Genomic DNA, 26,779 nt, shown 5'->3' with positions numbered 1-26,779 from the left:
CTTGTGTCCTCCTGTCCCCCACTTCCCCTCACCTGACCACACCCATCACTACCAGCTTGTATCCTCCAGTTCCCCACTTCCCCTCACCTAGTCACACCCATCACTACCAGCTTGTATCCTCCAATCCCCCACTTCCCCTCACCTGGTCATACCCATCACTACCAGCTTGTATCCTCTAGTCCCCCACTTCCCCTCACCTGGTCACGCCCATCACTACCAGCTTGTATCCTCCAGTCCCCCACTTCCCCTCACCTGGTCACACCCATCACTACCAGATTGTGTCCTCCTGATCCCCACGTCCCCTCACCTGGTCACACCCATCACTACCAGATTGTGTCCTCCTGATCCCCACGTCCCCTCACCTGGTCATACCCATCACTACCAGCTTTTATCCTCCAGTCCCCCACTTCCCCTCACCTGGTCACGCCCATCACTACCAGCTTTTATCCTCCTGATCCCCTCCTCCCCTCACCTGGTCACACCCATCACTACCAGCTTGTATCCTCCAGTCCCCCACCTCCCCTCACCTGGTCACACCCATCACTACCAGCTTGTATCCTCCTGATTCCCACCTCCCCTCACCTGGTCACACCCATCACTACCAGCTTGTGTCCTCCTGTCCCCCACCTCCCCTCACCTGGTCACACCCATCACTACCAGCTTGTATCCTCCTGATTCCCACCTCCCCTCACCTGGTCACACCCATCACTACCAGCTTGTGTCCTCCTGTCCCCCACTTCCCCTCACCTGACCACACCCATCACTACCAGCTTGTATCCTCCAGTTCCCCAACTCCCCTCACCTGGTCACACCCATCACTACCAGCTTGTATCCTCCAGTTCCCCACTTCCCCTCACCTAGTCACACCCATCACTACCAGCTTGTATCCTCCAGTCCCACACTTCCCCTCACCTGGTCATACCCATCACTACCAGCTTGTATCCTCCAGTCCCCCACTTCCCCTCACCTGGTCACGCCCATCACTACCAGCTTTTATCCTCCAGTCCCCCACTTCCCCTCACCTGGTCACGCCCATCACTACCAGATTGTATCCTCCAGTCCCCCACTTCCCCTCACCTGGCCACACCCATCACTACCAGCTTTTATCCTCCTGATCCCCACCTCCCCTCACCTGACCACACCCATCACTACCAGCTTGTATCCTCCAGTTCCCCAACTCCCCTCACCTGGTCACACCCATCACTACCAGCTTGTATCCTCCAGTTCCCCACTTCCCCTCACCTAGTCACACCCATCACTACCAGCTTGTATCCTCCAGTCCCCCACTTCCCCTCACCTGGTCATACCCATCACTACCAGCTTGTATCCTCCAGTCCCCCACTTCCCCTCACCTGGTCACGCCCATCACTACCAGCTTTTATCCTCCAGTCCCCCACTTCCCCTCACCTGGTCACACCCATCACTACCAGCTTTTATCCTCCTGATCCCCACCTCCCCTCACCTGGTCATACCCATCACTACCAGCTTGTATCCTCCAGTCCCCCACTTCCCCTCACCTGGCCACACCCATCACTACCAGCTTGTATCCTCCTGATCCCCACTTCCCCTCACCTGGTCACACCCATCACTACCAGCTTGTATCCTCCAGTCCCCCACTTCCCCTCACCTGGTCACACCCATCACTACCAGCTTGTATCCTCCAGTCCCCCACTTCCCCTCACCTGGTCACACCCATCACTACCAGCTTGTATCCTCCAGTCCCCCACATCCCCTCACCTGGTCACACCCATCACTACCAGCTTGTATCCTCCAGTCCCCCACTTCCCCTCACCTGGTCACACCCATCACTACCAGCTTGTATCCTCCAGTCCCCCACTTCCCCTCACCTGGTCACACCCATCACTACCAGCTTGTATCCTCCAGTCCCCCACTTCCCCTCACCTGGTCATACCCATCACTACCAGCTTGTATCCTCCAGTCCCCCACTTCCCCTCACCTGGTCACACCCATCACTACCAGCTTGTATCCTCCAGTCCCCCACTTCCCCTCACCTGGTCACACCCATCACTACCAGCTTGTATCCTCCAGTCCCCCACTTCCCCTCACCTGGTCACACCCATCACTACCAGATTGTGTCCTCCAGTCCCCCACTTCCCCTCACCTGGTCACACCCATCACTACCAGCTTGTATCCTCCTGTTCCCCACTTCCCCTCACCTGGTCACACCCATCACTACCAGATTGTGTCCTCCAGTCCCCCACCTCCCCTTACCTGGCCACACCCATCAATACCAGATTGTGTCCTCCAGTCCCCCACTTCCCCTCACCTGGACACACCCATCACTAGCAGATTCTGTCCTCCTGTCCCCCACCTCCCCTCACCTGGCCACACCCATCACTACCAGATTGTGTCCTCCTGTCCCCCACCTCCACTCACCTGGTCACACCCATCACTACCAGCTTGTGTCCTCCTATCCCCCACCTCCACTCACCTGGCCACACCCATCACTACCAGCTTGTATCCTCCTGATCCCCACTTCCCCTCACTTAGTCACACCAATCACTACCAGATTGTATCCTCCTGTTCCCCACCTCCCCTCACCTGACCAAACCCATCACTACCAGCTATTATCCTCCTGTTCCCCACCTCCCCTCACCTGACCACACCCATCACTACCAGCTTGTATCCTCCTGATCCCCACCTCCCCTCACCTGGCCACACCCATCACTACCAGCTTGTATCCTCCAGATCCCCACCTCCCCTCACCTGGCCACACCCATCACTACCAGCTTGTATCCTCCTGATCCCCAGCTCCCCTCACCTGGTCACACCCATCACTACCAGCTTGTATCCTCCTGATCCCCACCTCCCCTCACCTGGCCACACCCATCACTACCAGATTGTATCCTCTTGATCCCCACGTCCCCTCACCTAACCACACCCATCACTACCAGCTTGTATCCTCCTGTTCCCCACCTCCCCTCACCTGATCACACCCATCACTACCAGCTTGTATCCTCCTGATCCCCACCTCCCCTCACCTGGCCACACCAATCACTACCAGATTGTATGCTCCTGTTCCCCACCTCCCCTCACCTGACCAAACCCATCACTACCAGCTATTATCCTCCTGTTCCCGACCTCCCCTCACCTGACCACACCCATCACTACCATCTTTTATCCTCCTGTTCCCCACCTCCCCTCACCTGACCACACCCATATCTACCAGCTTTTGTCCTCCTGTTCCCCACCTCCCCTCACCTCACCACACCCATCACTACCAGCTATTATCCTCCTGTCCCTACCTCCCCTCACCTGGTCACACCCATCACTACCAGCTTGTGTCCTCCTGTCCCCGTCCTGCACTCACCTGGCGACACCCATCACAACCAGCTTGTATCCTCCTGCTCCCCACTTCCCCTCACCTGGACACACCCATCACTACCAGCTTGTGTCCTTCTGTCCCCCACCTCCCCTCACCTGGTCAAACCCATCACTACCAGCTTTATCTCCTGCTCCCCACTTCCCCTCACCTGGACACACCCATCACTACCAGCTTGTGTCCCCCTGTCCCCCACCTCCCCTCACCTGGACACACCCATCACTACCAGCTTGTGTCCTTCTGTCCCCCACCTCCCCTCACCTGGACACACCCATCACTACCAGCTTGTATCCTGTGGTCCCCCACTTCCCCTCAACTGGACACACCCATCACTACCAGCTTGTGTCCTTCTGTCCCCCACCTCCCCTCACCTGGACACACCCATCACTACCAGCTTGTGTCCTCCAGTCCCCCACCTCCCCTCACCTGGACACACCCATCACTACCAGCTTGTGTCCCCCTGTCCCCCACCTCACCTCACCTGACCACACCCATCACTACCAGCTTTATCTCCTGCTCCCCACCTCCCCACACCTGGACACACCCATCACTACCAGCTTGTGTCCCCCTGTCCCCCACCTCACCTCACCTGGTCACACTCATCACTACCAGCTTTTATCCTCCTGATCCCCTCCTCCCCTCACCTGGTCATACCCATCACTACCAGCTTGTATCCTCCAGTCCCCCACCTCCCCTCACCTGGTCACACCCATCACTACCAGCCTGTATCCTCCTGATTCCCACCTCCCCTCACCTGGTCACACCCATCACTACCAGCTTGTGTCCTCCTGTCCCCCACCTCCCCTCACCTGGTCACACCCATCAGTACCAGCTTGTATCCTCCTGATTCCCACCTCCCCTCACCTGGTCACACCCATCACTACCAGCTTGTGTCCTCCTGTCCCCCACTTCCCCTCACCTGACCACACCCATCACTACCAGCTTGTATCCTCCAGTTCCCCAACTCCCCTCACCTGGTCACACCCATCACTACCAGCTTGTATCCTCCAGTTCCCCACCTCCCCTCACCTGGTCACACCCATCACTACCAGCTTGTGTCCTCCTGTCCCCCACTTCCCCTCACCTGACCACACCCATCACTACCAGCTTGTATCCTCCAGTTCCCCACTTCCCCTCACCTAGTCACACCCATCACTACCAGCTTGTATCCTCCAGTCCCCCACTTCCCCTCACCTGGTCATACCCATCACTACCAGCTTGTATCCTCTAGTCCCCCACTTCCCCTCACCTGGTCACTCCCATCACTACCAGCTTTTATCCTCCAGTCCCCCACTTCCCCTCACCTGGTCACGCCCATCACTACCAGCTTTTATCCTCCTGATCCCCACCTCCCCTCACCTGGTCATACCCATCACTACCAGCTTGTATCCTCCAGTCCCCCACCTCCCCTCACCTGGTCACACCCATCACTACCAGCTTGTATCCTCCTGATTCCCACCTCCCCTCACCTGGTCACACCCATCACTACCAGCTTGTGTCCTCCTGTCCCCCACCTCCCCTCACCTGGTCACACCCATCAGTACCAGCTTGTATCCTCCTGATTCCCACCTCCCCTCACCTGGTCACACCCATCACTACCAGCTTGTATCCTCCTGATTCCCACCTCCCCTCACCTGGTCACACCCATCACTACCAGCTTGTGTCCTCCTGTCCCCCACTTCCCCTCACCTGACCACACCCATCACTACCAGCTTGTATCCTCCAGTTCCCCAACTCCCCTCACCTGGTCACACCCATCACTACCAGCTTGTATCCTCCAGTTCCCCACTTCCCCTCACCTAGTCACACCCATCACTACCAGCTTGTATCCTCCAGTCCCCCACTTCCCCTCACCTGGTCATACCCATCACTACCTGCTTGTATCCTCCAGTTCCCCAACTCCACTCACCTGGTCACACCCATCACTACAATCTTGTATCCTCCAGTCCCCCACTTCCCCTCACCTGGCCACACCCATCACTACCTGCTTGTATCCTTCAGTTCCCCACGGCCACTCACCTGGTCACACCCATCACTACCAGCTTGTATCCTCCTGATCCCCACCTCCCCTCACCTGGTCACACCCATCACTACCAGCAAGTGTACTCCAGTTCCCCAACTCCCCTCACCTGGTCTCACCCATCACTACCAGCTTGTATCCTCCAGTCCCCCACTTCCCCACACCTGGTCACACCCATCACTACCAGCTTGTATCCTCCTGTCCCCCACTTCCCTTCACTTGGCCACACCCATCACTACCAGCTTGTATCCTCCTGATTCCCACCTCCCCTCACCTGGTCACACCCATCACTACCAGCTTGTATCCTCCTGATTCCCACCTCCCCTCACCTGGTCACACCCATCACTACCAGCTTGTGTCCTCCTGTCCCCCACTTCCCCTCACCTGACCACACCCATCACTACCAGCTTGTATCCTCCAGTTCCCCACTTCCCCTCACCTAGTCACACCCATCACTACCAGCTTGTATCCTCCAATCCCCCACTTCCCCTCACCTGGTCACACCCATCACTACCAGCTTGTGTCCTCTAGTCCCCCACTTCCCCTCACCTGGTCACGCCCATCACTACCAGCTTGTATCCTCCAGTCCCCCACTTCCCCTCACCTGGTCACACCCATCACTACCAGATTGTGTCCTCCTGATCCCCACGTCCCCTCACCTGGTCATACCCATCACTACCAGCTTTTATCCTCCAGTCCCCCACTTCCCCTCACCTGGTCACGCCCATCACTACCAGCTTTTATCCTCCTGATCCCCTCCTCCCCTCACCTGGTCACACCCATCACTACCAGCTTGTATCCTCCAGTCCCCCACCTCCCCTCACCTGGTCACACCCATCACTACCAGCTTGTATCCTCCTGATTCCCACCTCCCCTCACCTGGTCACACCCATCACTACCAGCTTGTATCCTCCAGTCCCCCACTTCCCCTCACCTGGTCACACCCATCACTACCAGCTTGTATCCTCCAGTCCCCCACTTCCCCTCACCTGGTCACACCCATCACTACCAGATTGTGTCCTCCAGTCCCCCACTTCCCCTCACCTGGTCACACCCATCACTACCAGCTTGTATCCTCCTGTTCCCCACTTCCCCTCACCTGGTCACACCCATCACTACCAGATTGTGTCCTCCAGTCCCCCACCTCCCCTTACCTGGCCACACCCATCAATACCAGATTGTGTCCTCCAGTCCCCCACTTCCACTCACCTGGACACACCCATCACTAGCAGATTGTGTCCTCCTGTCCCCCACCTCCCCTCACCTGGCCACACCCATCACTACCAGATTGTGTCCTCCTGTCCCCCACCTCCACTCACCTGGTCACACCCATCACTACCAGCTTGTGTCCTCCTATCCCCCACCTCCACTCACCTGGCCACACCCATCACTACCAGCTTGTATCCTCCTGATCCCCACTTCCCCTCACTTAGTCACACCAATCACTACCAGATTGTATCCTCCTGTTCCCCACCTCCCCTCACCTGACCAAACCCATCACTACCAGCTATTATCCTCCTGTTCCCCACCTCCCCTCACCTGACCACACCCATCACTACCAGCTTGTATCCTCCTGATCCCCACCTCCTCTCACCTGGCCACACCCATCACTACCAGCTTGTATCCTCCAGATCCCCACCTCCCCTCACCTGGCCACACCCATCACTACCAGCTTGTATCCTCCTGATCCCCAGCTCCCCTCACCTGGTCACACCCATCACTACCAGCTTGTATCCTCCTGATCCCCACCTCCCCTCACCTGGCCACACCCATCACTACCAGATTGTATCCTCTTGATCCCCACGTCCCCTCACCTAACCACACCCATCACTACCAGCTTGTATCCTCCTGATCCCCACCTCCCCTCACCTGGCCACACCAATCACTACCAGATTGTATGCTCCTGTTCCCCACCTCCCCTCACCTGACCAAACCCATCACTACCAGCTATTATCCTCCTGTTCCCGACCTCCCCTCACCTGACCACACCCATCACTACCATCTTTTATCCTCCTGTTCCCCACCTCCCCTCACCTGACCACACCCATATCTACCAGCTTTTGTCCTCCTGTTCCCCACCTCCCCTCACCTCACCACACCCATCACTACCAGCTATTATCCTCCTGCTCCCCACTTCCCCTCACCTGGCCACACCCATCACTACCAGCTTGTATCCTCCTGATCCCCAGCTCCCCTCACCTGGTCACACCCATCACTACCAGCTTGTATCCTCCTGATCCCCACCTCCCCTCACCTGGCCACACCCATCACTACCAGATTGTATCCTCTTGATCCCCACGTCCCCTCACCTAACCACACCCATCACTACCAGCTTGTATCCTCCTGTTCCCCACCTCCCCTCACCTGATCACACCCATCACTACCAGCTTGTATCCTCCTGATCCCCACCTCCCCTCACCTGGCCACACCAATCACTACCAGATTGTATGCTCCTGTTCCCCACCTCCCCTCACCTGACCAAACCCATCACTACCAGCTATTATCCTCCTGTTCCCGACCTCCCCTCACCTGACCACACCCATCACTACCATCTTTTATCCTCCTGTTCCCCACCTCCCCTCACCTGACCACACCCATATCTACCAGATTGTGTCCTCCTGATCCCCACGTCCCCTCACCTGGTCATACCCATCACTACCAGCTTTTATCCTCCAGTCCCCCACTTCCCCTCACCTGGTCACGCCCATCACTACCAGCTTTTATCCTCCTGATCCCCTCCTCCCCTCACCTGGTCACACCCATCACTACCAGCTTGTATCCTCCAGTCCCCCACCTCCCCTCACCTGGTCACACCCATCACTACCAGCTTGTATCCTCCTGATTCCCACCTCCCCTCACCTGGTCATACCCATCACTACCAGCTTGTATCCTCCAGTCCCCCACTTCCCCTCACCTGGTCACACCCATCACTACCAGCTTGTATCCTCCAGTCCCCCACTTCCCCTCACCTGGTCACACCCATCACTACCAGATTGTTTCCTCCAGTCCCCCACTTCCCCTCACCTGGTCACACCCATCACTACCAGCTTGTATCCTCCTGTTCCCCACTTCCCCTCACCTGGTCACACCCATCACTACCAGCTTGTATCCTCCTGTTCCCCACTTCCCCTCACCTGGACACACCCATCACTACCAGCTTGTATCCTCCTGATCCCCAGCTCCCCTCACCTGGTCACACCCATCACTACCAGCTTGTATCCTCCTGTCCCCCACTTCCCCTCACCTGGCCACACCCATCACTACCAGATTGTGTCCTCCAGTCCCCCACTTCCCCTCACCTGGTCACACCCATCACTACCAGCTTGTATCCTCCAGTCCCCCACTTCCCCTCACCTGGTCATACCCATCACTACCAGCTTGTATCCTCCAGTCCCCCACTTCCCCTCACCTGGTCACACCCATCACTACCAGATTGTGTCCTCCTGATCCCCACGTCCCCTCACCTGGTCACACCCATCACTACCAGATTGTGTCCTCCTGATCCCCACGTCCCCTCACCTGGTCATACCCATCACTACCAGCTTTTATCCTCCAGTCCCCCACTTCCCCTCACCTGGTCACGCCCATCACTACCAGCTTTTATCCTCCTGATCCCCTCCTCCCCTCACCTGGTCACACCCATCACTACCAGCTTGTATCCTCCAGTCCCCCACCTCCCCTCACCTGGTCACACCCATCACTACCAGCTTGTATCCTCCTGATTCCCACCTCCCCTCACCTGGTCACACCCATCACTACCAGCTTGTATCCTCCAGTCCCCCACTTCCCCTCACCTGGTCACACCCATCACTACCAGCTTGTATCCTCCAGTCCCCCACTTCCCCTCACCTGGACACACCCATCACTACCAGCTTGTGTCCTCCTATCCCCCACCTCCACTCACCTGGCCACACCCATCACTACCAGCTTGTATCCTCCTGATCCCCACTTCCCCTCACTTAGTCACACCAATCACTACCAGATTGTATCCTCCTGTTCCCCACCTCCCCTCACCTGACCAAACCCATCACTACCAGCTATTATCCTCCTGTTCCCCACCTCCCCTCACCTGACCACACCCATCACTACCAGCTTGTATCCTCCTGATCCCCACCTCCTCTCACCTGGCCACACCCATCACTACCAGCTTGTATCCTCCAGATCCCCACCTCCCCTCACCTGGCCACACCCATCACTACCAGCTTGTATCCTCCTGATCCCCAGCTCCCCTCACCTGGTCACACCCATCACTACCAGCTTGTATCCTCCTGATCCCCACCTCCCCTCACCTGGCCACACCCATCACTACCAGATTGTATCCTCTTGATCCCCACGTCCCCTCACCTAACCACACCCATCACTACCAGCTTGTATCCTCCTGATCCCCACCTCCCCTCACCTGGCCACACCAATCACTACCAGATTGTATGCTCCTGTTCCCCACCTCCCCTCACCTGACCAAACCCATCACTACCAGCTATTATCCTCCTGTTCCCGACCTCCCCTCACCTGACCACACCCATCACTACCATCTTTTATCCTCCTGTTCCCCACCTCCCCTCACCTGACCACACCCATATCTACCAGCTTTTGTCCTCCTGTTCCCCACCTCCCCTCACCTCACCACACCCATCACTACCAGCTATTATCCTCCTGTCCCTACCTCCCCTCACCTGGTCACACCCATCACTACCAGCTTGTGTCCTCCTGTCCCCGTCCTGCACTCACCTGGCGACACCCATCACAACCAGCTTGTATCCTCCTGCTCCCCACTTCCCCTCACCTGGACACACCCATCACTACCAGCTTGTGTCCCCCTGTCCCCCACCTCCCCTCACCTGGACACACCCATCACTACCAGCTTGTGTCCTTCTGTCCCCCACCTCCCCTCACCTGGACACACCCATCACTACCAGCTTGTGTCCTCCAGTCCCCCACCTCCCCTCACCTGGACACACCCATCACTACCAGCTTGTGTCCTCCAGTCCCCCACCTCCCCTCACCTGGACACACCCATCACTACCAGCTTGTGTCCTCCAGTCCCCCACCTCCCCTCACCTGGACACACCCATCACTACCAGCTTGTGTCCCCCTGTCCCCCACCTCACCTCACCTGACCACACCCATCACTACCAGCTTTATCTCCTGCTCCCCACCTCCCCACACCTGGACACACCCATCACTACCAGCTTGTGTCCCCCTGTCCCCCACCTCACCTCACCTGGTCACACTCATCACTACCAGCTTTTATCCTCCTGATCCCCTCCTCCCCTCACCTGGTCATACCCATCACTACCAGCTTGTATCCTCCAGTCCCCCACCTCCCCTCACCTGGTCACACCCATCACTACCAGCTTGTATCCTCCTGATTCCCACCTCCCCTCACCTGGTCACACCCATCACTACCAGCTTGTATCCTCCAATCCCCCACTTCCCCTCACCTGGTCACACCCATCACTACCAGCTTGTGTCCTCTAGTCCCCCACTTCCCCTCACCTGGTCACGCCCATCACTACCAGCTTGTATCCTCCAGTCCCCCACTTCCCCTCACCTGGTCACACCCATCACTACCAGATTGTGTCCTCCTGATCCCCACGTCCCCTCACCTGGTCACACCCATCACTACCAGATTGTGTCCTCCTGATCCCCACGTCCCCTCACCTGGTCATACCCATCACTACCAGCTTTTATCCTCCAGTCCCCCACTTCCCCTCACCTGGTCACGCCCATCACTACCAGCTTTTATCCTCCTGATCCCCTCCTCCCCTCACCTGGTCACACCCATCACTACCAGCTTGTATCCTCCAGTCCCCCACCTCCCCTCACCTGGTCACACCCATCACTACCAGCTTGTATCCTCCTGATTCCCACCTCCCCTCACCTGGTCACACCCATCACTACCAGCTTGTATCCTCCAGTCCCCCACTTCCCCTCACCTGGTCACACCCATCACTACCAGCTTGTATCCTCCAGTCCCCCACTTCCCCTCACCTGGTCACACCCATCACTACCAGATTGTGTCCTCCAGTCCCCCACTTCCCCTCACCTGGTCACACCCATCACTACCAGCTTGTATCCTCCTGTTCCCCACTTCCCCTCACCTGGTCACACCCATCACTACCAGATTGTGTCCTCCAGTCCCCCACCTCCCCTTACCTGGCCACACCCATCAATACCAGATTGTGTCCTCCAGTCCCCCACTTCCACTCACCTGGACACACCCATCACTAGCAGATTGTGTCCTCCTGTCCCCCACCTCCCCTCACCTGGCCACACCCATCACTACCAGATTGTGTCCTCCTGTCCCCCACCTCCACTCACCTGGTCACACCCATCACTACCAGCTTGTGTCCTCCTATCCCCCACCTCCACTCACCTGGCCACACCCATCACTACCAGCTTGTATCCTCCTGATCCCCACTTCCCCTCACTTAGTCACACCAATCACTACCAGATTGTATCCTCCTGTTCCCCACCTCCCCTCACCTGACCAAACCCATCACTACCAGCTATTATCCTCCTGTTCCCCACCTCCCCTCACCTGACCACACCCATCACTACCAGCTTGTATCCTCCTGATCCCCACCTCCTCTCACCTGGCCACACCCATCACTACCAGCTTGTATCCTCCAGATCCCCACCTCCCCTCACCTGGCCACACCCATCACTACCAGCTTGTATCCTCCTGATCCCCAGCTCCCCTCACCTGGTCACACCCATCACTACCAGCTTGTATCCTCCTGATCCCCACCTCCCCTCACCTGGCCACACCCATCACTACCAGATTGTATCCTCTTGATCCCCACGTCCCCTCACCTAACCACACCCATCACTACCAGCTTGTATCCTCCTGATCCCCACCTCCCCTCACCTGGCCACACCAATCACTACCAGATTGTATGCTCCTGTTCCCCACCTCCCCTCACCTGACCAAACCCATCACTACCAGCTATTATCCTCCTGTTCCCGACCTCCCCTCACCTGACCACACCCATCACTACCATCTTTTATCCTCCTGTTCCCCACCTCCCCTCACCTGACCACACCCATATCTACCAGCTTTTGTCCTCCTGTTCCCCACCTCCCCTCACCTCACCACACCCATCACTACCAGCTATTATCCTCCTGTCCCTACCTCCCCTCACCTGGTCACACCCATCACTACCAGCTTGTGTCCTCCTGTCCCCGTCCTGCACTCACCTGGCGACACCCATCACAACCAGCTTGTATCCTCCTGCTCCCCACTTCCCCTCACCTGGACACACCCATCACTACCAGCTTGTGTCCCCCTGTCCCCCACCTCCCCTCACCTGGACACACCCATCACTACCAGCTTGTGTCCTTCTGTCCCCCACCTCCCCTCACCTGGACACACCCATCACTACCAGCTTGTGTCCTCCAGTCCCCCACCTCCCCTCACCTGGACACACCCATCACTACCAGCTTGTGTCCTCCAGTCCCCCACCTCCCCTCACCTGGACACACCCATCACTACCAGCTTGTGTCCTCCAGTCCCCCACCTCCCCTCACCTGGACACACCCATCACTACCAGCTTGTGTCCCCCTGTCCCCCACCTCACCTCACCTGACCACACCCATCACTACCAGCTTTATCTCCTGCTCCCCACCTCCCCACACCTGGACACACCCATCACTACCAGCTTGTGTCCCCCTGTCCCCCACCTCACCTCACCTGGTCACACTCATCACTACCAGCTTTTATCCTCCTGATCCCCTCCTCCCCTCACCTGGTCATACCCATCACTACCAGCTTGTATCCTCCAGTCCCCCACCTCCCCTCACCTGGTCACACCCATCACTACCAGCTTGTATCCTCCTGATTCCCACCTCCCCTCACCTGGTCACACCCATCACTACCAGCTTGTGTCCTCCTGTCCCCCACCTCCCCTCACCTGGTCACACCCATCAGTACCAGCTTGTATCCTCCTGATTCCCACCTCCCCTCACCTGGTCACACCCATCACTACCAGCTTGTGTCCTCCTGTCCCCCACTTCCCCTCACCTGACCACACCCATCACTACCAGCTTGTATCCTCCAGTTCCCCAACTCCCCTCACCTGGTCACACCCATCACTACCAGCTTGTATCCTCCAGTTCCCCACTTCCCCTCACCTAGTCACACCCATCACTACCAGCTTGTATCCTCCAGTCCCCCACTTCCCCTCACCTGGTCATACCCATCACTACCAGCTTTTATCCTCCAGTCCCCCACTTCCCCTCACCTGGTCACGCCCATCACTACCAGCTTTTATCCTCCTGATCCCCACCTCCCCTCACCTGGTCATACCCATCACTACCAGCTTGTATCCTCCAGTCCCCCACTTCCCCTCACCTGGTCACACCCATCACTACCAGCTTTATCTCCTGCTCCCCACCTCCCCACACCTGGACACACCCATCACTACCAGCTTGTATCCTCCTGATCCCCACTTCCCCTCACCTGGTCACACCCATCACTACCAGCTTGTATCCTCCAGTCCCCCACTTCCCCTCACCTGGTCACACCCATCACTACCAGCTTGTATCCTCCAGTCCCCCACTTCCCCTCACCTGGTCACACCCATCACTACCAGCTTGTATCCTCCAGTCCCCCACTTCCCCTCACCTGGTCACACCCATCACTACCAGCTTGTATCCTCCTGATCCCCACTTCCCCTCACCTGGTCACACCCATCACTACCAGCTTGTATCCTCCTGATCCCCACTTCCCCTCACCTGGTCACACCCATCACTACCAGCTTGTATCCTCCAGTCCCCCACTTCCCCTCACCTGGTCACACCCATCACTACCAGCTTGTATCCTCCAGTCCCCCACTTCCCCTCACCTGGTCACACCCATCACTACCAGCTTGTATCCTCCAGTCCCCCACTTCCCCTCACCTGGTCATACCCATCACTACCAGCTTGTATCCTCCAGTCCCCCACTTCGCCTCACCTGGTCACGCCCATCACTACCAGCTTTTATCCTCCAGTCCCCCACTTCCCCTCACCTGGTCACGCCCATCACTACCAGCTTTTATCCTCCTGATCCCCACCTCCCCTCACCTGGTCATACCCATCACTACCAGCTTGTATCCTCCAGTCCCCCACTTCCCCTCACCTGGTCACACCCATCACTACCAGCTTTATCTCCTGCTCCCCACCTCCCCACACCTGGACACACCCATCACTACCAGCTTGTATCCTCCTGATCCCCACTTCCCCTCACCTGGTCACACCCATCACTACCAGCTTGTATCCTCCAGTCCCCCACTTCCCCTCACCTGCTCACACCCATCACTACCAGCTTGTATCCTCCAGTCCCCCACTTCCCCTCACCTGGTCACACCCATCACTACCAGCTTGTATCCTCCAGTCCCCCACTTCCCCTCACCTGGTCACACCCATCACTACCAGCTTGTATCCTCCTGATCCCCACTTCCCCTCACCTGGTCACACCCATCACTACCAGCTTGTATCCTCCTGATCCCCACTTCCCCTCACCTGGTCACAACCATCACTACCAGCTTGTATCCTCCAGTCCCCCACTTCCCCTCACCTGGTCACACCCATCAGTACCAGCTTGTATCCTCCAGTCCCCCACTTCCCCTCACCTGGTCACACCCATCACTACCAGCTTGTATCCTCCAGTCCCCCACTTCCCCTCACCATGTCACACCCATCACTACCAGCTTGTATCCTCCAGTCCCCCACTTCCCCTCACCTGGTCACACCCATCACTACCAGATTGTGTCCTCCAGTCCCCCACCTCCCCTCACCTGGTCACACCCATCACTACCAGCTTGTATCCTCCTGATTCCCACCTCCCCTCACCTGGTCATACCCATCACTACCAGCTTGTATCCTCCAGTCCCCCACCTCCCCTCACCTGGTCACACCCATCACTACCAGCTTGTATCCTCCTGATTCCCACCTCCCCTCACCTGGTCACACCTATCACTACCCGCTTGTGTCCTCCTGTCCCCCACTTCCCCTCACCTGACCACACCCATCACTACCAGCTTGTATCCTCCAGTTCCCCAACTCCCCTCACCTGGTCACACCCATCACTACCAGCTTGTATCCTCCTGTCCCCCACTTCCCCTCACCTGACCACACCCATCACTACCAGCTTGTATCCTCCAGTTCCCCAACTCCCCTCACCTGGTCACACCCATCACTACCAGCTTGTATCCTCCAGTTCCCCACTTCCCCTCATCTAGTCACACCCATCACTACCAGCTTGTATCCTCCAGTCCCCCACTTCCCCTCACCTGGTCATACCCATCACTACCAGCTTGTATCCTCCAGTCCCCCACTTCCCCTCACCTGGTCACGCCCATCACTACCAGCTTTTATCCTCCAGTCCCCCACTTCCCCTCACCTGGTCACGCCCATCACTACCAGCTTTTATCCTCCTGATCCCCACCTCCCCTCACCTGGTCATACCCATCACTACCAGCTTGTATCCTCCAGTCCCCCACTTCCCCTCACCTGGTCACACCCATCACTACCAGCTTGTATCCTCCTGATCCCCACTTCCCCTCACCTGGTCACACCCATCACTACCAGCTTGTATCCTCCAGTCCCCCACTTCCCCTCACCTGGTCACACCCATCACTACCAGCTTGTATCCTCCAGTCCCCCACTTCCCCTCACCTGGTCACACCCATCACTACCAGCTTGATTCCTCCAGTCCCCCACTTCCCCTCACCTGGTCACACCCATCACTACCAGCTTGTATCCTCCAGTCCCCCACTTCCCCTCACCTGGTCACACCCATCACTACCAGCTTGTATCCTCCAGTCCCCCACTTCCCCTCACCTGGTCACACCCATCACTACCAGCTTGTATCCTCCAGTCCCCCACTTCCCCTCACCTGGTCATACCCATCACTACCAGCTTGTATCCTCCAGTCCCCCACTTCCCCTCACCTGGTCACACCCATCACTACCAGCTTGTATCCTCCAGTCCCCCACTTCCCCTCACCTGGTCACACCCATCACTACCAGCTTGTATCCTCCAGTTCCCCACATCCCCTCACCTGGTCACACCCATCACTACCAGCTTGTATCCTCCTGATTCCCACCTCCCCTCACCTGGTCACACCCATCACTACCAGCTTGTGTCCTCCTGTCCCCCACCTCCCCTCACCTGGTCACACCCATCACTACCAGCTTGTATCCTCCAGTCCCCCACTTCCCCTCACCTCGTCACACCCATCACTACCAGCTTGTATCCTCCAGTCCACCACTTCCCCTCACCTGGTCACACCCATCACTACCAGCTTGTATCCTCCAGTCCCCCACTTCCCCTCACCTGGTCACACCCATCACTACCAGCTTGTATCCTCCAGTCCCCCACTTCCCCTCACCTGGTCACACCCATCACTACCAGCTTGTATCCTCCAGTCCCCCACTTCCCCTCACCTGGTCACACCCATCAATACCAGCTTGTATCCTCCAGTCCCCCACTTCCCCTCACCTGGTCACACCCATCACTACCAGCTTGTATCCTCCAGTCCCCCACTTCCCCTCACCTGGTCACACCCATCACTACCAGCTTGTATCCTCCAGTCCCCCACTTCCCCTCACCTGGTCATACCCATCACTACCAGCTTGTATCCTCCAGTCCCCCACTTCCCCTCACCTGGTCACACCCATCACTACCAGCTTGTATCCTCCAGTCCCCCACTTCCCCTCACCTGGTCACACCCATCACTACCAGATTGTTTCCTCCAGTCCCCCACTTCCCCTCACCTGGTCACACCCATCACTACCAGCTTGTATCCTCCTGTTCCCCACTTCCCCTCACCTGGTCACACCCATCACTACCAGCTTGTATCCTCCTGTTCCCCACTTCCCCTCACCTGGACACACCCATCACTACCAGCTTGTATCCTCCTGATCCCCAGCTCCCCTCACCTGGTCACACCCATCACTACCAGCTTGTATCCTCCTGTCCCCCACTTCCCCTCACCTGGCCACACCCATCACTACCAGATTGTGTCCTCCAGTCCCCCACCTCCCCTTACCTGGCCACACCCATCACTACCAGATTGTGTCCTCCAGTCCCCCACCTCCCCTTACCTGGCCACACCCATCACTACCAGATTGTGTCCTCCAGTCCCCCACTTCCCCTCACCTGGACACACCCATCACTAGCAGATTGTGTCCTCCTGTCCCCCACCTCCCCTCACCTGGCCACACCCATCACTACCAGATTGTGTCCTCCTGTCCCCCACCTCCACTCACCTGGTCACACCCATCACTACCAGCTTGTGTCCTCCTATCCCCCACCTCCACTCACCTGGCCACACCCATCACTACCAGCTTGTATCCTCCTGATCCCCACTTCCCCTCACTTAGTCACACCAATCACTACCAGATTGTATCCTCCTGTTCCCCACCTCCCCTCACCTGACCAAACCCATCACTACCAGCTATTATCCTCCTGTTCCCCACCTCCCCTCACCTGACCACAGCCATCACTACCAGCTTGTATCCTCCTGATCCCCACCTCCCCTCACCTGGCCACACCCATCACTACCAGCTTGTATCCTCCTGATCCCCAGCTCCCCTCACCTGGTCACACCCATCACTACCAGCTTGTATCCTCCTGATCCCCACCTCCCCTCACCTGGCCACACCCATCACTACCAGATTGTATCCTCTTGATCCCCACGTCCCCTCACCTATCCACACCCATCACTACCAGCTTGTATCCTCCTGATCCCCACCTCCCCTCACCTGGCCACACCAATCACTACCAGATTGTATCCTCCTGTTCCCCACCTCCCCTCACCTGACCACACCCATCACTACCAGCTTTTATCCTCCTGTTCCCCACCTCCCCTCACCTGACCACACCCATATCTACCAGCTTTTGTCCTCCTGTTCCCCACCTCCCCTCACCTCACCACACCCATCACTACCAGCTATTATCCTCCTGTCCCTACCTCCCCTCACCTGGTCACACCCATCACTACCAGCTTGTGTCCTCCTGTCCCCGTCCTGCACTCACCTGGCGACACCCATCACAACCAGCTTGTATCCTCCTGCTCCCCACTTCCCCTCACCTGGACACACCCATCACTACCAGCTTGTGTCCTTCTGTCCCCCACCTCCCCTCACCTGGTCAAACCCATCACTACCAGCTTTATCTCCTGCTCCCCACTTCCCCTCACCTGGACACACCCATCACTACCAGCTTGTGTCCTTCTGTCCCCCACCTCCCCTCACCTGACCACAACCATCACTACCAGCTTTATCTCCTGCTCCCCACCTCCCCACACCTGGACACACCCATCACTACCAGCTTGTGTCCCCCTGTCCCCCACCTCACCTCACCTGGTCACACTCATCACTACCAGCTTTTGTCCTCCTGTCCCCCACTTCCCCTCACCTGGCCACACCCATCACTACCAGCTTGTGTCCTCCTGTTCCCCACCTCCCCGCACCTGACCACACCCATCACTACCAGCTTGTGTCCTCCTGTTCCCCACCTCCCCTCACCTGATCACACCCATCACTACCTGCTTGTATCCTCCAGTTCCCCAACTCCCCTCACCTGGCCACACCCATCACTACCAGATTGTATCCTCCAGTTCCCCAACTCCCCTCACCTGGCCACACCCATCACTACCAGCTTTTATCTTCCTGTTCCCCACCTCCCCTCACCTGACCACACCCATCACTACCAGCTTGTGTCCTCCTGTTCCCCACCTCCCCTCACCTGATCACACCCATCACTACCTGCTTGTATCCTCCAGTTCCCCAACTCCCCTCACCTGGCCACACCCATCACTACCAGCTTGTATCCTCCTGATCCCCACCTCCCCTCACCTGGCCACACCCATCACTACCAGCTTGTGTCCTACTGTTCTCCACCTCTCCTCACCTGACCACACCCATCACTACCAGCTTGTGTCCTCCTGTTCCCCACCTCCCCGCACCTGACCACACCCATCACTACCAGCTTGTGTCCTCCTGTTCCCCACCTCCCCTCACCTGATCACACCCATCACTACCAGCTTTTATCTTCCTGTTCCCCACCTCCCCTCACCTGACCACACCCATCTCTACCAGCTTGTGTCTTCCTGTTCCCCACCTCCCCTCACCTGACCACACCCATCACTACCAGCTTGTGTCCTCCTGTTCCCCACCTCCCCTCACCTGATCACACCCATCACTACCTGCTTGTATCCTCCAGTTCCCCAACTCCCCTCACCTGGCCACACCCATCACTACCAGATTGTATCCTCCTGTTCCCCACCTCCCCTCACCTGACCAAACTCATCACTACCAGCTATTATCCTCCTGTTCCCCACCTCCCCTCACCTGACCACACCCATCACTACCAGCTTTTATCCTCCTGTTCCCCACCTCCCCTCACCTGACCACACCCATATCTACCAGCTTTTGTCCTCCTGTTCCCCACCTCCCCTCACCTCACCACACCCATCACTACCAGCTATTATCCTCCTGTCCCTACCTCCCCTCACCTGGTCACACCCATCACTACCAGCTTGTGTCCTCCTGTCCCCGTCCTGCACTCACCTGGCGACACCCATCACAACCAGCTTGTATCCTCCTGCTCCCCACTTCCCCTCACCTGGACACACCCATCACTACCAGCTTGTGTCCCCCTGTCCCCCACCTCCCCTCACCTGGACACACCCATCACTACCAGCTTGTGTCCTTCTGTCCCCCACCTCCCCTCACCTGGACACACCCATCACTACCAGCTTGTGTCCCCCTGTCCCCCACCTCACCTCACCTGACCACACCCATCACTACCAGCTTGTGTCCTCCAGTCCCCCACTTCCCCTCACCTGGTCACACCCATCACTACCAGCTTGTATCCTCCTGATCCCCACCTCCCCTCACCTGGACACACCCATCACTACCAGCTTGTGTCCCCCTGTCCCCCACCTCACCTCACCTGGTCACACTCATCACTACCAGCTTTTGTCCTCCTGTCCCCCACTTCCCCTCACCTGGCCACACCCATCACTACCAGCTTGTGTCCTCCTGTTCTCCACCTCCCCTCACCTGACCACACCCATCACTACCAGCTTGTGTCCTCCTGTTCCCCACCTCCCCGCACCTGACCACACCCATCACTACCAGCTTGTGTCCTCCTGTTCCCCACCTCCCCTCACCTGATCACACCCATCACTACCAGCTTTTATCTTCCTGTTCCCCACCTCCCCTCACCTGACCACACCCATCTCTACCAGCTTGTGTCTTCCTGTTCCCCACCTCCCCTCACCTGACCACACCCATCACTACCAGCTTGTGTCCTCCTGTTCCCCACCTCCCCTCACCTGATCACACCCATCACTACCTGCTTGTATCCTCCAGTTCCCCAACTCCCCTCACCTGGTCACACCCATCACTACCAGCTTGTATCCTCCTGATCCCCACCTCCCCTCACCTGGTCACACCCATCACTACCAGCTTGTATCCTCCAGTCCCCCACTTCCCCTCACCTGGCCACACCCATCACTACCAGATTGTATCCTCTTGATCCCCACCTCCCCTCACCTGGCCACACCCATCACTACCAGCTTGTATCCTCCTGTTCCCCACCTCCCCTCACCTGATCACACCCATCACTACCTGCTTGTATCCTCCAGTTCCCCAACTCCCCTCACCTGGTCACACCCATCACTACCAGCTTGTATCCTCCTGATCCCCACCTCCCCTCACCTGGTCACACCCATCACTACCAGCTTGTATCCTCCAGTCCCCCACTTCCCCTCACCTGGCCACACCCATCACTACCAGATTGTATCCTCTTGATCCCCACGTCCCCTCACCTAACCACACCCATCACTACCAGCTTGTGTCCTGTTCCCCATCTCCCCTCACCTGGTCACACCCATCACTACCAGCTTGTGTCCTGTTCCCCATCTCCCCTCACCTGACCACACCCATCACTACCAGCTTGGTAGTTTTTTGCGGGATCTCAATAATTTGTTTTTGATTACTTTCTTTAACTCCGGTATTTGCACAGTTCATCCTCTTTTGCAAATTGGAAATGTGGGAGTCTTGTGTGTGCTTTCTAGTGATTTCTGCTGAGTGTTTCTTTACTTTCTGAGTGTCTGAAAGAAGATGAATCTCATTGCTGTATCTGAAGTAGATAATTTGACAATAAATTTGAACTTTCAACTTTGAAAGCCTTTCAGCCCTTCAGCTTGGTAAAAATCATGGATAATCTCTGACCTACTTTGAGCATATCCCTTGATATCTGAGATCTGAAGTTAACCACTGACCTGGTGTCAGTTGCTACCAAGCCTCTCTGTTGGGTAAGAGTTGCTTAACCTTCATCTTTCACTCAAGTTTTTAATTTTCCCCGCTGTGCTAGGATCCTCCAAGATGGAATAACCCACTCATAGACAAAGTAAATTTACTATGTACTATCCAACAGTCTTGATAAAGGGTTTCAGCTTAAAACATCGACTGTACCCTTTTCCATAGATGCAGCCTGACTGGCTGAGTTCCTCCAGCATTTTGTGTGCGTTTAAGTAAATAAACAGTGACAACAACCAATGTGCAAAAGGAGACAAAGTGTGCAAATATAAAATAATACTGAGAAGAAGAGTCGTAAAAACTCATAGCGTGTAGAATCATTTCAGAGTGAAGGTGAATGAAGTTATCCACGCTGGTTCGACAGTCTGATGGTGGTAGGGTAATACCGTAATGAATCTGGTGGGACCTAAAGTTCCTGTACGTACTGCCCAATGGTAGTAACCAGAAGAGAGCTTGGTCTGGATGGTGGGCGTCCTTGATGATAATTGTTGATTTATCTGGTCAGTGAGAGAGTGTGGGCAGAGTAGCAGTTGGAAAAATACAGAAAATGGATTGGCAGGTGTTTGGAAACACAGGAAGTGGGGTTAGAGCATGGTATTGGACCTTTCAGATGTGCCCATTCGCCAACTAAGTTCCCTGGTGAAGTTTAAGGGTCCTGCTGTCGACTCGAAAAGATAATGATTCCAGATCCTCTTGTCCAGGCAGTTTCGAAAATCCGGGAATTTATACTCCAGAAGATCTACTCGTTCCGCAAGCCAATGACCAACTACCAGGTTCCACAGAATACACTGCTGAAGTACAGGTGAGATACTTCCCTGTCCAGTTCCCAGAAACATTGATCTACAGGTGAGATACATTCCTGTCCAATTCCCAAACCCATTGCCAATGTACAAGTGAGATAAGTTCCTGTCCAATTACCAAACCCACTGCCAATGTACAAGTGAGATCTGTTCCTGTCCCAATTTCCAAATACACTGCTGAAGTACAGGTGAGATACATTTCTGTCCAGTTCCCAGAAACACTGATCTACAGGTGAAATACATTCCTGTCCAGTTCCCAGAGACACTGATCTACAGGTGAAATACATTCCTGTCCAGTTCCCAGAGACACTGATCTACAAGTGAGAGGTGTTCCTGCCCAATTGCCAAACACACTGCTGATCTACAGGTGAGATACATATTTTTCCAGTTCCCAAACACATTGCTATGTACAGGTGAGATATATTCCTGCCCTTCCCAAATTCGCCGACGATCTACAGGGGGAGATCCATCCCTCTCCTTCCCAAATTCACTGACGATGTACAGGGGGAGATACACCCCATTCCTTCCTAAAATCACTGACGATGTACAGGGGAGATACATCCCTCTCCTTCCCAAATTCCCTGACAGTGTACAGGGGAGATACATCCCTCTCCTTCCCAAATTCACTGATGATGTACAGGGGGAGATACATCCCTCTCCTTCCCAAATTCGCTGACGATGTACAGGGGAGATACATCCCTCTCCTTCCCAAATTCGCTGACGATGTACAGGGGAGATACATCCCTCTCCTTCCCAAATTCGCTGACGATGTACAGGGGAGATACATCCCTCTCCTTCCCAAATTCGCTGACGATGTACAGGGGAGATACATCCCTCTCCTTCCCAAATTCACTGACGATGTACAGGGGAGATACATCCCTCTCCTTCCCAGATTCACTGACGATGTACAGGGGAGATGCATCCCTCTCCTTCCCAGATTCACTGACGATGTACAGGGGAGATGCATCCCTCTCCTTCCCAAATTCACTGACGATGTACAGGGGAGATATATCCCTCTCCTTCCCAAATTCACTGACGATGTACAGGGGAGATACATCCCTGTCCTTCCCAAATTCACTGACGATGTACAGGTGAGGCTATTTCTGACTGATGTGTTCTTTTCCATCATGGACGCTAGCCTCTCCTCCTTGGCTTGGTCTGCACTGCCCACTGCTCCAGTAAAGCTGTCAGAATAATCACAGGCTGCATCCACCCCAGACATCCTCTCTTCTCCTCTCCCCCAGTCGGCAGAAGCTGAAAGCATGCACCACCAGTCTCAAGAACAGCTTCCACCCCGCTGTTATAAGATTATTGTACAGTTCTTTATATGATAATATGGAGCCTTGTCAAAGCCTTTGCACCTTATTGTCTGCATGCACCCAATAGTGCGGGGGTCTGAGACCATAGGGCACAGCCTCAGACTAGAGAGGCATCCATTTAGATCAGAATAAGTGTAGAGGGGCAAGTAGAGTGTCTGCAAAAGGATTTAGACAGAATCAGGTTTATCATCACCAGCATGTGGCGTGAAATTTGTTAACAGCAGCAGTTCAAGCAATATATAATATAGACCAGAAAAAATTAACAAATAAAATTTTAAAAATTAAGTAAATCAATTACAGTATATGTATATTGAATAGATTTTTAAAACATGCAAAAACAGAAATACTGTGTATTAAAAAGAAGTGAGGTAGGGTTCAATGTGCATTTAGGAATCGGGATGGCAGAGGGGAAGAAGCTGTTCCTGAATCGCTGAGTGTGTGCCTTCAGGCTTCTGTACCTCCTCCCTGATGGTAACAGCGAGAAAAGGGTGCTGGAGGTCCTTAAGAATGGATGCTGCCTTTCTGAGACACCGCTCCGTGAAGATGTCCTGGGTACTTTGTAGGCTAGCACCCAAGATGGAGCTGACTAGATTTACAACCTTCTGCAGTTTCTTTCAGAGATTAAGAGAATGAGCAAAGAAGTAGCAGATGAAATACAGTATCATCAAGTGTATGGTCGTGCACTTTGGTAGAAGAAATAAAAGCGTAGACTTTTTTCTAAATGGAGAGAAAATTAAAAAATCTGAGAGGCAAAGGGACTTGGGAATCCTCATGCAGGATTGCCTGAAGATTAATGTGCAGGCTGATTTGAATTGATGGCTTTATGGTAAAGTTTGTGGATGATACAAAGATGGGTGTAGGGGTAGATAGTGCTGAGGAAGCACGTGATTGCAGTGGCACTTGGACAAGTTGGAAGAATGGGCAAAAGAAGCGGCAGGTGGAATACAGGTGTTGGGAGCTGTATGGTAATTCATTTTGGTAAAAGGAACAATAGTGCGGACTATTATCTAAATGGGGAGAAGGTTCAAACATCAGAGGTGCAGAGGGACTTTGGAGTCCTCGTGCAAGACTCCCAGATGGTTCATTTACAGGTTGAGACTGTGGTAAAGAAGGCAAATACATTATTGGCTTTTATTTCAAGGGGAATAGAATATAAAAGCAAGGAGATAATGCTGAGCCTTTATAAGACACTAGTCAGGCCACTCTTGGAGTATTGTCAACAGTTTTGGGCCCCTCGGCTTTCACTGCTCCAGAGAAAACAACCCATCTATCTAGCCTTTTGAGAGAGCACATGCCCTATAATCCAGGCGGCATCCTGGTAAATCTCTTCTGCACCCTCCCCAAAGCCTCGTCATCCTTCCAAGACTGATTTCAGCCTGTCTGTTGCCTGTGTCTGGTGAGAATCTGACTCACTTCACTCTCCTTGCTTGGCTGTGTTCTTCCTTTCTCTGACCTAGCCCTCACTGTCCCGTGTCATTGAACAGGGAACACTACAGCACTGTACATGTCTTTCGACCCATGGTATTGTGCTAACACTTTATTGGACTCCAAGATCAAAATAACCCTTCCCTCCCTTCAAAACCCTTCATTTTTTTATACTCCACGTGTCTATCTAAGTCTTTTAAATGCCTCTAATGTACCTACCTCTACTGCCACCCCTGGCAATGCTTTCCACACACCCACCACACTCTGTGTACAAAAAATCCTCCTACTTCTGTCATCCCATAAACTGTCCTCCAATCTCCTTAACATTATATTCCCCTCCAATTAGCCATTTGCACCCTGGGGAAAAGGCACTGGCTATTCACACTATCTGTGCCTCTTCCAGTTCACGTTTATTGTCATCTGATTGTGCATATATGTAAACAATGAGTCAGACCACAGTACACCCACAAAACATCTATCACACCCAGCACACATAACAAAAGATTATCACAAATGATTTAATTAAAATAGCATTCAAAATGCATGTAGTGCAGCACATGGAAATAGTACAGTAAGCATTAGAAAGCTCGCTGCTGTTCTAGTGACGAGTTTATTAGTTTCACAGCCTGAGGGAAGAAGCTGTTACCCAGTGTGGCAATCATAGTCCTGTAATTCCTGTCTGATTGTGCTGCGTCACAGAGATTGTGGGTTGGGTGGTAATCTTCAAAAGTGCTTTGGGGCCTTCATCTACAATGCTGCTGGTAACGGTCACAAACAGGGGGAAGCAAGACCCCAGTGATCCTCTGCAAGGTCTTGCTGCCTGATGCCTTGCTGCTTCTTTACCACACAATGATGCAGCCAGACAGGACTCCTGTGGGAATTTGTTAGAGTGGGAGTAGGGGACCTCCCACACCTCATTCTCCTCAAAGTGCTGATGCGACTGAGCCTTCCTGATTAATGAGGATGTGTTGTGGGTCTAGGTTAGATCATCTATTATGTGCACACCAAGGAACTTTGTACCCTTCACTCTCTCTACAGCAGGGTCCTTGATGTGCAATGGTTAACCTGTACCTTCCTGAAGTCCACCATCATCTCCTTTGTCTTGTCCACAATGAGACTCGTTATTATTCTCACACCATTTGACAAGCCTCTCTGTATGCTGACTTATCATTGCTGCCAATGAGGCCAGTCACTGTTGTTTCAATGGTGAACTGGATGATACGGTTTGGTTTGTTTCTGGCAGTGCAGTTGTGAGTCAGTAGCATTGACTCAACCTAGAACAGTCCTAGCTCACTCAGATTTTCTTCTTAAGATCTGAGAAAAGTGCCCTCCCTCCTTTTCTCTGCCCCTACCCCCCCACCCCCGTCCTCTGCCCTGACTGAGCTGCTCTGGTATCCCTATCAGGTTCTTCTACCAGTTTCTGCTGGCAAATGAGCGGCATGTGGCGAAGGAGATCCGGGATGAGTACGTCGACACCATGAGCAAGATCTACCTATCCTACTTCAAGTCGTACAGCAGTCGCCTGATGAAAGTGCAGGTCAGAGACCTCACAGTCC

General features: G+C 55.0%; 1 protein-coding gene across 2 annotated transcripts in view; it reads left to right on the top strand.

Moving 5' to 3' along the window:
- Positions 1-26,779, top strand: part of vps52 (VPS52 subunit of GARP complex) — a 126,941-nt gene that overhangs the window by 48,258 nt on the left and 51,904 nt on the right. For both annotated transcript variants that reach the window (XM_073034622.1, XM_073034631.1), the window contains 2 exons: positions 22,381-22,481; positions 26,628-26,760. In XM_073034622.1, coding sequence (XP_072890723.1) covers positions 22,381-22,481; positions 26,628-26,760 — 234 coding nt within the window. The remainder of the gene's footprint in view (positions 1-22,380; positions 22,482-26,627; positions 26,761-26,779) is intronic.

Source organism: Hemitrygon akajei, chromosome 2 (assembly GCF_048418815.1).
Source record: "Hemitrygon akajei chromosome 2, sHemAka1.3, whole genome shotgun sequence".
Classification (NCBI taxonomy): Eukaryota; Metazoa; Chordata; class Chondrichthyes; order Myliobatiformes; family Dasyatidae; genus Hemitrygon; species Hemitrygon akajei.
The sequence above is the reverse complement of the archived record's forward strand: the minus strand, read 5'-3'. Positions and strand labels throughout refer to the sequence as shown.